Here is a 15,000-nt window from a genome sequence, read left to right on the forward strand (position 1 = left end):
CATATTCTGATTATATTTCTCATTATTATTAACACCTTCATCCACCCTCTGTCTCCCATTCCCTTTCTTTTCTTTTCTCTTCCTCTCTTCCCTTTCTTCTCTCCCCATCTCTCTCTCCTCCTCTTCACCTCCCTCCTGACCTGCTTTGCATCGCTTTCTTTCTTCTCTTTCTTCTTTCCTGATGACTTTTCCCCCCTTTTCAAAGCCCCAGTCATGTTTTATATATCTTATCACTCTCTGCCAATCTGCCCAAACACCTGTCTGTGGATTCATCTGCTTCCCTCCATCTATCTTTCTCCCCTCCTCCTTCACTGGCTCTGTCGTTCTCTCCATCACTCTTTTTTTGGTCTCTCTTTCCACCTTTCCTGCTCAATAAGTTTTGATCTCTAACCACAGGCCATAAAAGATAAATTAGCCCTCTACTGCGCTACCTCTCCCCATCTTCTCTCCTTCGTTTTCTTCCTCCTTTTTTACTCCTCCCTCTCCCCATTTGTCTGTTTCTCTTGTTCATTTCCTTCCTCCTTCTCTTCTCTTCTCCTCCCTCCCTCCCTCCCTCTCTCACTCTCTCCGTTGTTCTCTGGCTCGTGGGCCTGGAGCAGCGCGTGTCTGTGTATATAAAAGGTTGTTATGTGAGCTAGGTGCTAATTGGTTGGCGAGGTTCGTTAATATTCTCCTTGCAAGTTCGCTCGTCAGGAACTGCGCGGGGTGAGGGGGGGGGGGGACTGATGAGTGTGTGATTTTCCTCCAGAGAGTAAAGGAGAGAGAGAGAGAAACAGAGAGAGCATGCAAAGAAAAAGAAAGAGAGAGAGAGAGAGAGAGAGAGGGGCCGACTTGGGTTGAAAACCTTGTGTAAGGTCAGTTGCAAATGGGCAGAGCCATTTTGAGAGGAGGGGAAAGGAGAATGCAGCTGCAGAGAAGGGGAGAGAAAGAGAGAGAGACCCACCGAGCGAGAAAAGGCGAGAGAGCAGTGGCGATAACGGCCCATAAAGGCTCCCATTGAGGGAGACCGTGAAAGGGAAGATTATGCTATCACATGGAGAGAAATTATCCCATTGTCCTTTTCCAGAGAATACTTGCGCAATGGGACGAAGGCCATAGACAGATAGACTTTCTCTATTTCACCAGATGGATGTGTGCAGAGGAAAGGACAGGAGAGGAGAGGAGTGATGATCGTCCTCTCTCTGCTCTTCTCCTTCGCTATCTTCTCCTCTATCCTTTCTTCCTCTCTTTCCCACCCTGCTTCTGCTCTCTGTTTTTCCCCCCTCTCCCTGGCTCTTCTCATCCTCAGTCTGAGAGCTGGTATCTCCCATGTGTTGCAGGGTGCCCTCGCAGAGCAAACACACATTGATCATCAGCGCCAACACCCGCCGTCCACCAGCTGCGCACTCACTCTGTGTGTGTCTGTGAGTGTGTGTGTGTGTGTGTGTGTGTGTGTGTCTGTGAGTGTGTGAGAGAGAGAGAGGGAGAAGAGAGTGTGTGTGTGTCTGTGTGTGTGTGTGTTCGTGTGTGTGTGTGTGTGCGTGTGTGTGTGTGTGTGTGTGTGTGTGTGCGCGCGTGTGGAGCTGTGTGGTGTGCTGGCAGTGTGCCTTAGCTCACAACTTACCGCTCGCCGTGATAGCAGAGAAGTGTAGAGATTGAGAGAGAAAACTAGCAGAGGAGTCAAAGCTCCTGCAAAGGCAACAGACAAATGGAAAGGAACACAGACTGCAGAAAGAGAGTGTGTGTAAGAGAACGAGAGAGAGAGAGAGAAAGAGAGTGAGAGAGTGAGCAACGACAAGACAGAGGAGAGGAGGATAATCGCTGGATACTATGCCTGTTTGTACCCGTTGCGCTGGTAAACGCTGTGTGTTAGCAGGCTAAAGTGTGAACTTTAATTGTGTCTATAGGCAAAGTTTGACTAGCGAGGCCTCTAATGAGCCCGGTTCACAGGAAGACATTTGATTAAGTAATGACTGCTGGCTTGGTATAAACACCGAGAGTGAACAAACAACAAGGGATGGAGAGAGGGAGGGAGAGAGCGAGACCGAGAGGGATGGAGAGAGAGAGATAGAGAGGGATGGAGAGAGAGAGAAGAGAGGGATGGAGAGAGGGAGGGGAAGATGTGAGCAGAGCAGAAGTCAGATCAGTTATGTGACTCCACTGACACTGAATTTGCCATATAAGAAACAGAACATACTTGAACTAAGATAAGCAGATGTAACACACACACACACACACACACACACACACACACACACACACACACACACACACACACATACCAGAAACCAGAACAAAAGATATCACCCCACCCAATCCAACCTCCCAACTAGTAACAGCCCAGAGCACAAGAGGAAGCGTTTAATTGGAGATAAGAGATGCAATCTGGGCATGAAACACTCCGAAGCTCTCTGTAGATCCTCCAGTATCCCAGCATTCCTTCTTCTGCCTCCCTGCTGCCCTCAGGCTCTCTTCTGTCAGGTATTTCCGAAGGTGTTTTGGATCACTTGGGCCTTTAATAAGTACTCGGCGAGCTGGCATGCTTAAGCAGTGGCGGGCTCCGTGTTGGAGGGTGTCGGCGAGTGTTAATATTTCCCTCACGCTTCTGCCTTAAGCCCCTTAAGTGCTCTGGCAACTCTTAATCCATTGTGGCGCCAATGAAACCCATTAGAAATGTTGATTCGGATGAGAGTTGGGGAGGTGGGGAGGGAGACTCGGAGTGTGTGGACGGGGGGGGGGGGGGGGCGTGAATGAGGCTGTGTGTGTGTGGTGGGGCTTAGGGGTGAATGAGGGAGTGTTTTTTTTCTGGCGGGGGGTGGGGGGGGGTAGGAGAGAAGAGATACACCACTGCGACAAATACAAACACATGTGGCACACACACACACACACACTCACGTGACTGCAGACACACACACTCACGTGACTGCAGACACACACACAGACACAACAGACACACACACTCACACGTGACTGCAGACACACACACACATACACTCAACACAGACTCTCTCTCACACACACACACTCACGTGACTGCAGACACACACACAGACACAACAGACACACACACTCACACGTGACTGCAGACACACACACACATACACTCAACACAGACTCTCTCACACACACACACACACACACTTTCACACACTCTTCCATTTTGCTCATGCTCTTTTGGGGGCCTGCCATAATGACTGAACATAGAGCCAAATTAAATAGCATCTGCATCTCTACACAAAAAGACAATGGCCTGCGACAGGTGATCCGCAGGGTGCTTCGTCTGAGCTTGCCCAGACAGACACAGAGCCAATGGAGAGAGAAAAATAGTACTGTATGCACCTGAATACCTGAATACATTCTCTCTTTCTCTTTCTTCACCCTCTTCTTCCCTTTCTCCAACCTACTATGACACCCACGCTCGCAAACTGGGACATTCAGTTTGTAAGAGCACATTGAGTGTCACTGACGCACATATTCACAAGCAGCCAGTCTCTCTGCACGGCTCACAAACTCTCCATGAACAAACCCGCTCAGTGTGGCAGCACATGCATGTATATCACACACACACACACACACACACACACACACACACGCGCAGAGGAATTCATACATGTGATGGTTGTGAAGGCACACACACACACAGAGGAATTCATACATGTGATGGTTGTGAAGGCACACACACACACACACGCACACACACACACACACACACACACACACACAGCCAAACATGTACTATATTATTCTTTGCTCTACTATCTGCTCTTAAATGACCCAGTCTCATGACCCCTGTGTGAGTCTTCTGTCTCCGTGGCAATGAACTGGCCGATTGTGATTGGCGGCCGGCAGGGCTGCGTACCAAACGGCTCCCACTGTATCCTCCCTGCCTAAATGGAGCCGGTGCGACCGCCTCACACCGCCCGTCTGTTCGGCTCTCTGAAAGACGACCATTGTGGGCTCCACCAAGACATCCCCCCTCTCCTAACCTTCACAAAGATAACAAAAATGTAGAACTTCTGCATCTGCAAGCCCTCTCGCCCCCTCTCTCTCTCTCTCTCTCTCTCTCTCTCTCTCTCTCTCTCTCTCGCGCGCTCACACGCACACATACTACACACAGACTCACACACACATTTTGCAGTGGGGACAGGGTTATATAAACAGGAGGCAGACAGAGGGACAGTCTACTGACCGTGACCCGCGCTGGAACTAGGAGAAGAAGAGCAGAGAAGACGAGGAGAAGAGAAGAGAAGAGAAGAAAGAGGAAGAGGAAGAGGAAAGGAGAGAGTACCGCTCAGCGTGGACACTAAGCCATCACCTGGATTCTTTGAGGAGGGAGAGAGAGAGGGTGAACGGGTGCATTGCGGATGGAAAGGTTACAATTGGAAGCAAAAGAGTAGGACGACCAATACAGCAGGAGGGGATTCCATCACAGAAGGGGTCACAGTCTCGCCGGGGTGCGGACGTCCCGTCAAGCGGAGGTGTGAGTGTTTGGCCGAGGGAAACGGATCGTAACTTTCCCGTCTGTTTTACCCAGGGTGCCGTTGTCTCCGCTGCTGTTAGACTGACGCTGAGCCACTGAGGGGGTCTCGCCTTCCCCTGCGGTTGTGTTGCAGCACGCCATCGGTGGAGAGAGAGACAGACGCGGCTGCCCCCCCCCTTTTTACTCCATCTCCTACCACCCTCATCACACCCCTCCTGCACTCTGAGCGTGCTCAGTGGGGTGTGCCCCGCAGGCCTCTGCACCCCCCACAACCCCCCCCCCCCTGCCTGCTCCACCTTACAAGCTCCCCCTGACACCGGGGATATTAGGCCTGCCAATCAGCGCTGCACGTTCAGGATAGCTGTAGGGCTTTGTGCTTGTGTGTGTGTGGCTGTGGCTGTGACTGTGTGTGTGTGTGTGAGAGAAAGCGAGAGAGATTGTGTGAGACTCTGTGTGTATGTGCATTTGAGTGTGAGCCTCTGTGTGTGTGGGTGTGTGTGAGGCCTGGGCAGTGCTCGGCGGAGCGAGGCGAGGGGTTGCTATATGCGATGTGATCGCCGTGTTGGCGGGGGCTCAGTGCGGATCGGGACGTGACATGGCAAAGCTTCTGGTGCTCACACACACTCTGCGCCCCACCAACGAGAGAGAGAGCGAGAGAGAGAGAGAGAGAGAGAGAGGCTTTTGGCAGCCGTGCCCAGATAAAGCAGGAAACTGATTCATTCATTCGCGTGTAGCTTAGCCCGGATTGGGCATGTCAGCTCTGTTATTACCTGGTAATAAGCGACATCTGAACGTGTTATAACTCGAGGGGGAGGATTAAGGTACTGCGTAGCAGATTCTGTTCTCCCAGAGGGAAGAGAGCTGAGCTGTACCTCACCCCTGCCGTGAGGAAAATGCATTAGCTGTAAACCTTGTGTGTTAATGTGTCATTAAAAGTTCAGCAGAGAGCCACACTGCACTGCAAACACAGCAGCACTGTTACAACTCTTCTGACTGTGTTTGTGAACTGCACGTGTGAGAAGAGCACGGTAATCGTGCGCAAGTGCAATTTCACTCTTTTCTCTTGCTGTGGAACGGCAGGAGGGCCAGGGGAGAAAAATCAGGAAACACTTTCACTGTCTTTGGCAACGTAGGGGGGGGGGGGGGCACACCAGGTTGCTTCTGGGGGAGCAGTTCACACCGGTGCACCGTGTCACCGCGGTAAAGTGATTGCACTCTCCCGTGAGATTGCACATCAGCCATTGTGATCTTCTGGGGTGGCAAATCGCAGCATTTTGGCAAATTGTTTTTTTTTTTATTTTATTTTGCGGGTCGGCTGAGGCAGCGGCAGGTTGAGGCGAGTGGCGGGGGGAGGGTTACCACAGCAACACAGTGTTCAGTGGCCTGCTGGGTAAAGGGGGTAGAGGCTTGGGGGCTGGGGTAGTGTTGAGTCGGAATCGGAGGGGTTTGATTGGTTGGCGGAGCGGGGGGGGGGGGGTGTGGGGGAGGGGGTTGGTTTTGCGCGAGGACGCGGGCGGGCTATCACAGAGCGCGGTTCTGTTCCGGGCCTCTGGGGCGACGTAGCCGGAGAGCCGAGGAGCGCAGGGCAGAGCGGCCTGCCATCGTCAGGGCGCGGGCACAGAGGACTCATTGATCGCCAGCGGGGGACTCAATACACAATGAGACCGAGCCGGCGATCTCACCCCCCTCACCACCCCACCACCACCACCACCACCACGCTCTCCCTCAGCCTGTGCTCTCTGCTGCTGCTCAGCCTCGTCTGTAAGTCCACCACACACACACACACACACACACACACGCACATGCAATACAGTACACACATAGACATATATACAACCTGACAACCATTGTCGTAAATCTGTCCCCTTCTCATTCATCCTTAATGGCTTCCATGTCATGGTCATGTGTGCACTCTATACCAGTGCTTCTCCTCGTTTATCTACTCTCTCAAAGCCTTCTCTCTCTCTTTCTCTCTCTCTCTCTCTACAGTCTTCTCTCTCTCCAGCCTTCTCTCTCTCTCTCCATCTCTCAATCTTGCCGCCTGTCTGGGTAACTTTTTTAGATTTTCACAAATCCCTCTCTTCCCGCAGTTTCTTTCTTGTTTGACTTTCACTCTCTTTCTCTCTCCCTCTCTCTCTCCCTCCCTCTCTCTCTCTCTCTCTCTCTCTCTCGCTCTCTCTCCTCCCTTTCCCGCTCCCTCCTGTGCTCTCTGGCGTCCCTCCGCCTCTGTGTTCTGCCTGTGTGAGATAATTTATGGGAAGAGGTGATTCACTGTGGGGTGGAGAGAAAGAGAGAGAGATGGAGAGAGAAAGATGAAGAGAAGGCGGAGGGAAGAAGCTGCAAAGGACAGTGATAGCCAGTGAGCGATGGGCAGACGGTTAGGGGAGAGAATGAGGAGTGCTCTGAAGGGAGAGATAGACAGAAAGATGGAGAGGTGACTAGAGAGAGGGAGGGAGAGAGGGAGAGAGGGAGGGAGAGAGGGAGAAAGGGAGGGATATACAAGTAATGAGAGATAGGAAGGTTACATTAGGCAGAAAGTTGAGAGAGAGAGGACCGAGACACTGAGGAGACTTCAGCGGTGGAAGCGTTTGACACAAGCAGCGGAGAGGGTCAGAGAACCGGTTCGATGGAGTTTGGGAAGTGTGGAACCTTCAATGTGGCATTAAAACGAATGCAACTCTGGGGGAGTAGTGAATGATTACCCAGTAGTGGGGGGAGAATCAGAAACAAATGATGAACTGAGAGGGAGGAGAGTCCGTGGGGACTCGGAACAGAGGGCGCCAGCAGGGAGAAAGAAAAAGAAAGCGACAGTGCTCTGACTTCTCCACTCTCGAGATTTGTATATACCAAAAGAGGTAGATGGGAGAACCCAGGGAATTGTTGCACACAGAATTATATATATATATATATAGCATATGTTCTGATGAAACCACCTCATTATGTAAATGGCTGAATATGTTTGAGCAGCTCCAGCATTAGAGCATCTCATGCGTGTTTTGGCTGTCATTCCATTTGAGCTCCTTATGTTTCCGCTGCGCCATTGCTTCCACCCATTCACACTGTGGCTGAATATGTATTTAAACGTCTCCTTTCCACAAAGAGCCATTCAGTGTCGGGTGACACTGGCGAAGAATTAGAATAGGGGAGACTTGGAGGGAGGGTGTGTGTGGGGGGCAACACTGAGGGTCTTTAGCCTTGGCAGCGTGCTCCGTTATGTAATTCCTGCCAATAAAGCATTTTTGCCTTTGAATGCAAGACGAGGGGAGGGCAAAGTGGAGGGAAGCCTGCCAGGTACTGTGGGGTGAGATGGTGTGTGTGTGTGTGTGTGTGTGTGTGTGTGTGTGTGTGTGTGTGAGTGTGTGTGTGTGTGTGTGTGTGTGTGTGTGTGTGTGTGTCTGTGTGTGTGTTTATGTGAGTGTGTGTGTGTGTGTGTGTGTGTTTATGTGAGTGTGTGTGTGTGTGCCTGTGTGTGTGTGTCTGTGTGTGTGTTTATGTGAGTGTGTGTGTGTGTGTGTGTGTGTGTGTGTGTGTGAGTGTGTCTGTGTGTGTGTGTGTGTGAGTGTGTCTGTGTGTGTGTGTGTGTGAGTGTGTGTGTGTGTGTGTGTGTGTGTGTGTGTCTGTGTGTGTGAGTGTGTTTGTGTGTGTGTGTGTGAGTGTGTCTGTGTGTGTGTGTGTGTGCTGGTGGTCAGGGGGAGGCTGCAGGGGTCTGGGACACAGTTTTGGCCCAGCTCTCGCTGCCAGGGTAGCAGTGTAATTGCCCTGTAAATTTTCCTTAAGCTTCCTTTGTTGCGCACGGCAATAATTGTCACCAGCGTGTACTGATATGACTGCGCTTAGGAACGGAGCGAGAGAGACACCCTGTGCTGTGTGAAATTATACAAACATATAATGCAGAAAAAAAAGAACATAGAAGGCATGAGAAAAAAATAAAATGGTGATTGACTTCACATTGCAGACCGGAGAGGAATGGGGATTAATGTTGATGGGGTGTAATGAAAGGAGCATGTAAGTGTGGGAAATGGCACAGTGGAAGGAGGGTAAGGAAGGAGAGAGCAGGAAAAAAAAGAGAAACGAGGAGCAGATAGAGAGCGAGAGAGAAGGGAGAAAGCGAGTGCTTGAGAGAGCGATTTGATTGAAATATGGTGATGGGACAGAGGGACAGTCAGTATGTGAAGGTCAAGAGAAAGGCAGTGAGAGAGAGAGAGAGAGAGAGAGAGAGAGAGAGATGAAGAGGGGGCAGCCTGCCATGGGAGAGAAAGACAGAGAGAGGGAGAGGAAGGGAGAGAGGGAGAGGGAGGAAATAGGCATGAGATGAATTGGGAAAGAGTGAACAGATGCTGGAATGGATGACAGTAATGAAAATATAAACATCATGAATAGAAGATTAGAAGGAGAAGCAAACGTGATTGGCCCATTGTGGGACCACTGCAGGGCAGAAAGCGAGGGAATCAGTGTAAAAAAGAGAAAGTGAGAGAGGATAAAAAGAACCCATCTCTTGAAGAAACAGAATTACTGGAACAAAGGAAGAAAGGAAAGAAACAAAACCCTGTCTCCTTTTTTCCCATCGTGTTCTCTGCCTTCTCTTTTAGAACCGTTACAGTTTCATTTTGGCTCCTTCTTTTTCTATCTTCCTTCCTCTTTCTGTTTCCCTCTCTCTCCCTGCCTCTCCGCTTGGACAAAAACAGCATGATTATACTGCAAGCCTGAGCTGCAGAACAAATCACATTTAGAAAAAGAGAGAGGGGAGGGGGTAGGGAGGGAAAGAGATAGAAATAAACAGAGCCCCCACCTGAAGACCCAGATCTGAGGAGTCAAGGGAGAGAGAGAGAGAGAAAGAGAGGTACAGCAGTAAAAGGTATGGAGAGACAAAATGGGGGATGATGGCCCATGAGAACAGTCAGCTCTGTTACGAAACAGAGTGGGGTGGAGGAAGAGAAGAGAAGAGAAAAGAAAAGGAAGCATTGCATGGAGCACAACAGAAGTGTGTGTGAGGGAAAATAAGGGATGGAGCACAGCAGAGGTGTGTGTGAGGGGAAATAAGGGATGGAGCACAGCAGAGGTGTGTGTGAGGGAAAATAAGGGATGGAGCACAGCAGAGGTGTGTGTGAGGGAAAATAAGGGATTAGGGGGATGGAGATGGAAGAGTGAAAGTGAAAGTATGAAATGGGGGGAATACGATTAGAGAGAGAGAGAGAGAGAGAGAGAGTAGGGGAGAATTACCTGTATGTGTATTTTTTTCGGGACGCATATAGGAAATGTTGGATAGAGTGAGTGAGTAAGGACCCGAAAGAGTGCACGGGGAACGGATGGGACCGGAATGAGGATGGAGGGAATTTGGAGTGAGGGTGAAAAAGGAGGATAGGGAACCACAGAAGTGACAGATAGAGGTAATGAGGAAAAGACGAAGTGAGATTTGTAAAGGATTATGTATTATTTATAGTCGAAGCTCCTTTTTCACTGGATTTGATTGGCAGAGAGCAAGATTCCTTGGAGAGATTGCGCTGTAAATTTAGAGCACATAAAGAAGAGAATGAGGGAGGGAGGGAGGGAGAGAATGTGGGAGAGAGAGAAAGCAAAATCTCAGAATGTCAGCTTTTCTACTGAAGTTTCTCTATCAGCAAAACTTCCTGATTAATCTGAGGCTGATGTTCTGACTGATATGCCAACAAACACCAAACACACACACACACACAAATGCATAAACACATGAGAGAGGACCACACACACACACAGGCTTGTGGGTGGGGAAGGTGAATTGGATTAAGGTGGGAGGAGGCAGAGAAGTGGAGATAGAGAGAGGGAAATGGGATGGAGGAAATGATACAGAGAGAGATGGGGGAGAGACAAGCAGGTCAGACATAGAGCCTATACAGAGAGAGACCGGGGAGAGCAAGCAGGTCAGACATAGAGCCTATAGGCCTACAGAGAGAGACCGCGGAGAGCAAGCAGGTCAGACATAGAGCCTATAGGCCTACAGAGAGAGACCGGGGAGAGCAAGCAGGTCAGACATAGAGCCTATAGGCCTACAGAGAGAGACCGGGGAGAGCAAAAGAGATAGGAGAGGGGGAGAAAGGCAATTCTGCAATTTCTTTGGCTATATAGATACATCTGGCTAAAGATACAAAAGGCATGATTGTGTGTGTGTGGGTGTGGGTGGGTGTGTGGGTGGGTATGTTGTGTCGCCGTGGCATTGCAGCTTTAGCGCGGTAACTCAGCACACTAATCCTGGGCGCCAAATCGTTGCCTTGGATTTAATATGGCTCGCGAGTCCTCGCGGAGCACCTGGCCTCTGCCCAGCCCTTTAATTCACGCGCTCTCCATCTCCTATAACTCAGCGTGGCCTCGGCGGGACCATTAGAGCACTGCGATATAGCCAGTGTATTTATTTGTGTGTGTGTTTTTTTTTATTTATTTCTGCATTCGGAAATGATAGCTCTTGTCTTCGGCGGAAGGACTCCACATATAAAGAATCTCGTTCAGCTCCTCAAGGCGTTTGAGGGGGGTTTCCTTTAATTACATACTGCCCTCACCTGGATATATGATGAACTGTCGTTACCTACAGAGTTTTTGTTTTTTGTTGACCTATTTCAGTTTATTTCATGATCTAGAGCGGCTAGACCGTAGAGCGGCTCTGCATGGACTATTCCCTATTAATCTAATTCAAGGCTTGTTTAGGATGTATTACGCCATGCTAGGATTTTAAAGTGAGCTAGATTAGGCTAATCCGTTTTACTGGAAGCTTTTTTTCTCGTTTGCTCCATTGGTAGGCTACCTGCGTAGGCCCAGTTATACGGATGTCGACCTACCATATAAACAGCTGAGCACCTGTATCACAACATTCTGTTTCCACAGCTGTGACGGTAGCCTACCATGAACGTTGCGGTCCTGCTCATTTTTCGGTTAGGCTATAGGCGCACTTATGTTCATAAAGAATTGGCAGAAAGAGAAGGTGAGAAAAACAAGAGAGAACTTCTGAGAGGTGCGGGGAGACAAAGAGAGGAAAGAAAGCCGAAGATGAGAGTTTGGGGGACAAAGGTAGAAAGACAGAAGACAAGAGAGAAAACAGGGCAGAAAGAGGGATACAGAGAGCCAGGGAGAGAGCTAACAAGCTAGAGACCGGCAGGACCGACCCTTGGGACGGATGCTTGCTCGTCCCACTGCCTGTCCTGTATTCACAATGCTATAGTCGTTTCCTGCTCAGCATGCTGATTTCCATGAAGAGGCAACAGCTGTTGAAAGGCCCAGCGCATAACGGACGCTCAATTAGTCTTATTTAGTTTCAGCTCTCAATCCATTTAGTTTGGCATTTACCGCACTTTTGCTTTTAAAGCCGAGCACTCAGGCGGATTCCATAAGTATTTTAATTACTATCAGAAGCTTTGTTGACATTCTTTTGATATATAGCGACGTTATTACTCTTAAGAGTCATTAGACTTTGAATAATGGGTACGTTTTTGGATGAGTGGTGACTAATTGTAGTGATTAGTATAACAATGGAACAACTTATACTCCTACGGTCATATAAATCCAAATATTGGCATCTTCAAATCTGGTCTCTGTTCCTAGGCTACATAATAAAATATGTTATGTTCTAAATTGAAGTTTAAAGGCTAATCTGCATATTTAGCACATTTTTGTCCCATTGCGTAGGCCTTGTCTTGTCATACCCTACGTGTTCTTGTCAGTAGGTCTGATTCAATTTAAGCCCAGATAAATATCCTAAAGCGTGTCTTTTGTATCTTCTCCCTTTCTCTCTTTCACAGTGCAATTAAGTGTATGGTACTTGGATTTATCCAACATTTTTTTGGAAACATTCTCTTCCTCCCTCATCTTCGATAACAAGTAGCCTAGACAGTTTGCAAAAGGACGTTAGAGCCCGCGGTGTTTATTGTTTCCTGCTTTTTTCGCTGCGCATCCCCACAGCGCACCACAGTGCGTAGTGTGGAAGCAAACACGCTCTCTCCTCTAGTCTTTCCTTCCACCTGCTGCTTCTGCCTCGGTGGTGTACGTTTGTTTTCTCTCTTCTCTTTCCTCTCGAACGAGAGCCAGTGTGTGCTGTAAATTTAGCAGCTCCTTGGCAGATAACAGCAACAACAATGACGTCATCCCTTCTAGTCAGTGGAATGAGTCACACACTGGATGAGAGCGGGACAGGGAGAGAGAGAGAGGGACGGAGAAAAAGAAAGAGAAGTTGAGAAAAACAAGAGAGAACTTCTGAGAGGTGCGGGGAGACAAAGAGAGGAAAGAAAGCCGAAGATGAGAGTTTGGGGGGCAAAGGTAGAAAGACAGAAGACAAGAGAGAAAACAGGGCAGAAAGAGGGATACAGAGAGCCAGGGAGAGAGCTAACAAGCTAGAGACAGAAAAAGTGTGTTCTGTCGTGTAATTGGGCTCTCTCGCTGATAGCCTGATAGCGGTGTATAAATGAAAAGGCCAGTCGGTGAGATGCCCTGTGCGCTGATGGACGGTGAGCTCAGGTGTCGGCTCCGGTAATGATTTACTCAAGCCCGAACTCTCTCTGGACTCATGTCACGCAATTAGACCATCGCGCCGGCAGGTGTCAAGAGGTCAGATAAACAGAAAAAAAATACAACAGAGCAAAATCGGAGTTATGGCACCGTAAAAGAACAATTATCATTGCTAAGATAAACTGATAGAGAGCTGATAAAAATTTAATTGAAAATGAAAAATTCTACGTTCACCTCGACCTCGGTTGAGCTGTTATTCGAGCACTACATGGCCATGTTTCCAGTCATTTATTAAAATATGCAATTGAAACAAACAAATGTCTTCCTTGTAAATAAAGGTATGTTGGAATGTTGTGGAAACATGTCTTTTTTATCACTCGTCTTGTCAATACATCGCATGATTTGTCATGATGAAATGAATTTGCAAATGGCCTGAAGTTGGTCTGACCTGTGAGTCTCCTTGCAGAGCTGTTTAAACTAAAGTCGGGAAGAGTTCAAATATGTATGCACAAGAGTGCACATGGACACGGCTCTGCTCAGAGTCAAGTAACCATCACAGACTTATGTCTGTCAATGTCTCACGACTGAGCACGCAGCCATCACTCATTTCATTCACTGAAATGACTCAGACATGGAGAGTACTGGTCAACGGATGGCTGCAGTCTAAGGAGTAGTGGTCAAGTGGCTGATGCAATTAGCAAATACTAATGGAACTGATCATATTTATGGGCCATCACGGGCAGTTGGAGTTAATTAATCACTCACTCTGTTAATTGTACATGAGGAAGCCCTCAGTCATTAATGCCATTGGCTGTCTATCACTTTGTCTCCTTGTCTGTGAAGTTTCTCTGTCTGGCATGTCTGTATAATTAGCAAACCAATGGCGTTCTCCATAGTACAGTGATGTAATTAACCTCAACCCTCTCTCTGTCTCTCTCTGTCTCTCTCTCTCTCTCTCTCTCTCTCTGCAGCGCGTGGCCAGGCGGTCCAGGCGGAGAATGTGACGGTGCAGGAGGGCGGCACAGCCCAGATCTCGTGCCGCCTGCAGAACTACGACGGCTCCATCGTCGTTATCCAGAACCCACGCAGGCAAACGCTCTTTTTTAACGGCACCCGAGGTGAGGCCTCTCCAGCACCAAAGCACACCACCACACACCTCACAACACACCACCTCACTCCCACATCACCCCTACCCCTCAAGTGCCTTTGCTCCCCCCTCCCCAATCCCAAACTGCCCTTAGGGAACGCCTGTCCTCTGCACCCAGTGCCTTATCTTAATCCAACCTTAATGGTAAACTGAGCACTGAGGGCCCTGCCAAAGATAGAGAAAAATCAGTGAAGGGAGAAATCGGAAGTGATCACACCCCGGCAGACACGCAGAACAAAAGCAAAAGAGAGAAAGAGAGAGATAGATAGATAGATAGAGAGAGAGAGATACAAATGCAGGTGAAGATGAGCTGTGAATGACTAATATCGGCTCCTCTCCAGACCCAATCAAGGGGTTCATTCGGAGCCCAGACCAATAATTCTCCTCTGTGCACTAACACTTCACAGCCTGTTATTATCCAGGTATTGCTTTCAGATTGGCTGCAGCCCTCACTTGCCTTGGGTATGCATACAGGCACCGCTCTCAATGTGTTCGTACAAGACTTCGAATTAGGTTCTCAGCTGGCGCGCTAATAGAAGCTGATAAGCTCCTTTTAGTGGACCAGTGAACTGAGGTATCCCCTTTAGACTTGTGCAAGCAAAATCAGGGCCCTGTCTAGGACAACGTTTTCCTCTAAAAGCGAGGCTTGGAGGAAGGTGAATCAGGATACCAGACAAAGCCCTGACATTTAGTTGCCATTTAGTGGGAGTGAAGCCATTCAGCGCTGCTTGGGTGTCTCGTGTTCCCACTGCAGCGTCAGACCACGAAAGACAGAAACCCTCTTTCTTCTGTTCTCAGACAGACACACACACACACACACACACACACACACACACACACACACAGCGACACACACACACACACACACACACACACATACACACACACACACAGCAACACACACACACACACACACACACACACACAC

At 48.9% G+C, this 15,000-nt stretch overlaps 1 protein-coding gene across 3 annotated transcripts in view; it reads left to right on the plus strand.

Annotated features, from left to right (window-relative positions):
* cadm4 (cell adhesion molecule 4) overlaps window positions 1-15,000 on the plus strand; it is a 139,227-nt gene that overhangs the window by 100,200 nt on the left and 24,027 nt on the right. For all 3 annotated transcript variants that reach the window (XM_076280026.1, XM_076280025.1, XM_076280027.1), the window contains one exon: window positions 13,897-14,043. In XM_076280026.1, coding sequence (XP_076136141.1) covers window positions 13,897-14,043 — 147 coding nt within the window. The remainder of the gene's footprint in view (window positions 1-13,896; window positions 14,044-15,000) is intronic.

The sequence above is a fragment of the Alosa pseudoharengus genome, unplaced genomic scaffold, assembly GCF_046254945.1.
Source record: "Alosa pseudoharengus isolate Yale_2024_CS ecotype anadromous, Long Island Sound unplaced genomic scaffold, YU_APseudo_1.1 YU_APseudo_1.1_scf_12, whole genome shotgun sequence".
NCBI classification, from domain to species: domain Eukaryota; kingdom Metazoa; phylum Chordata; class Actinopteri; order Clupeiformes; family Clupeidae; genus Alosa; species Alosa pseudoharengus.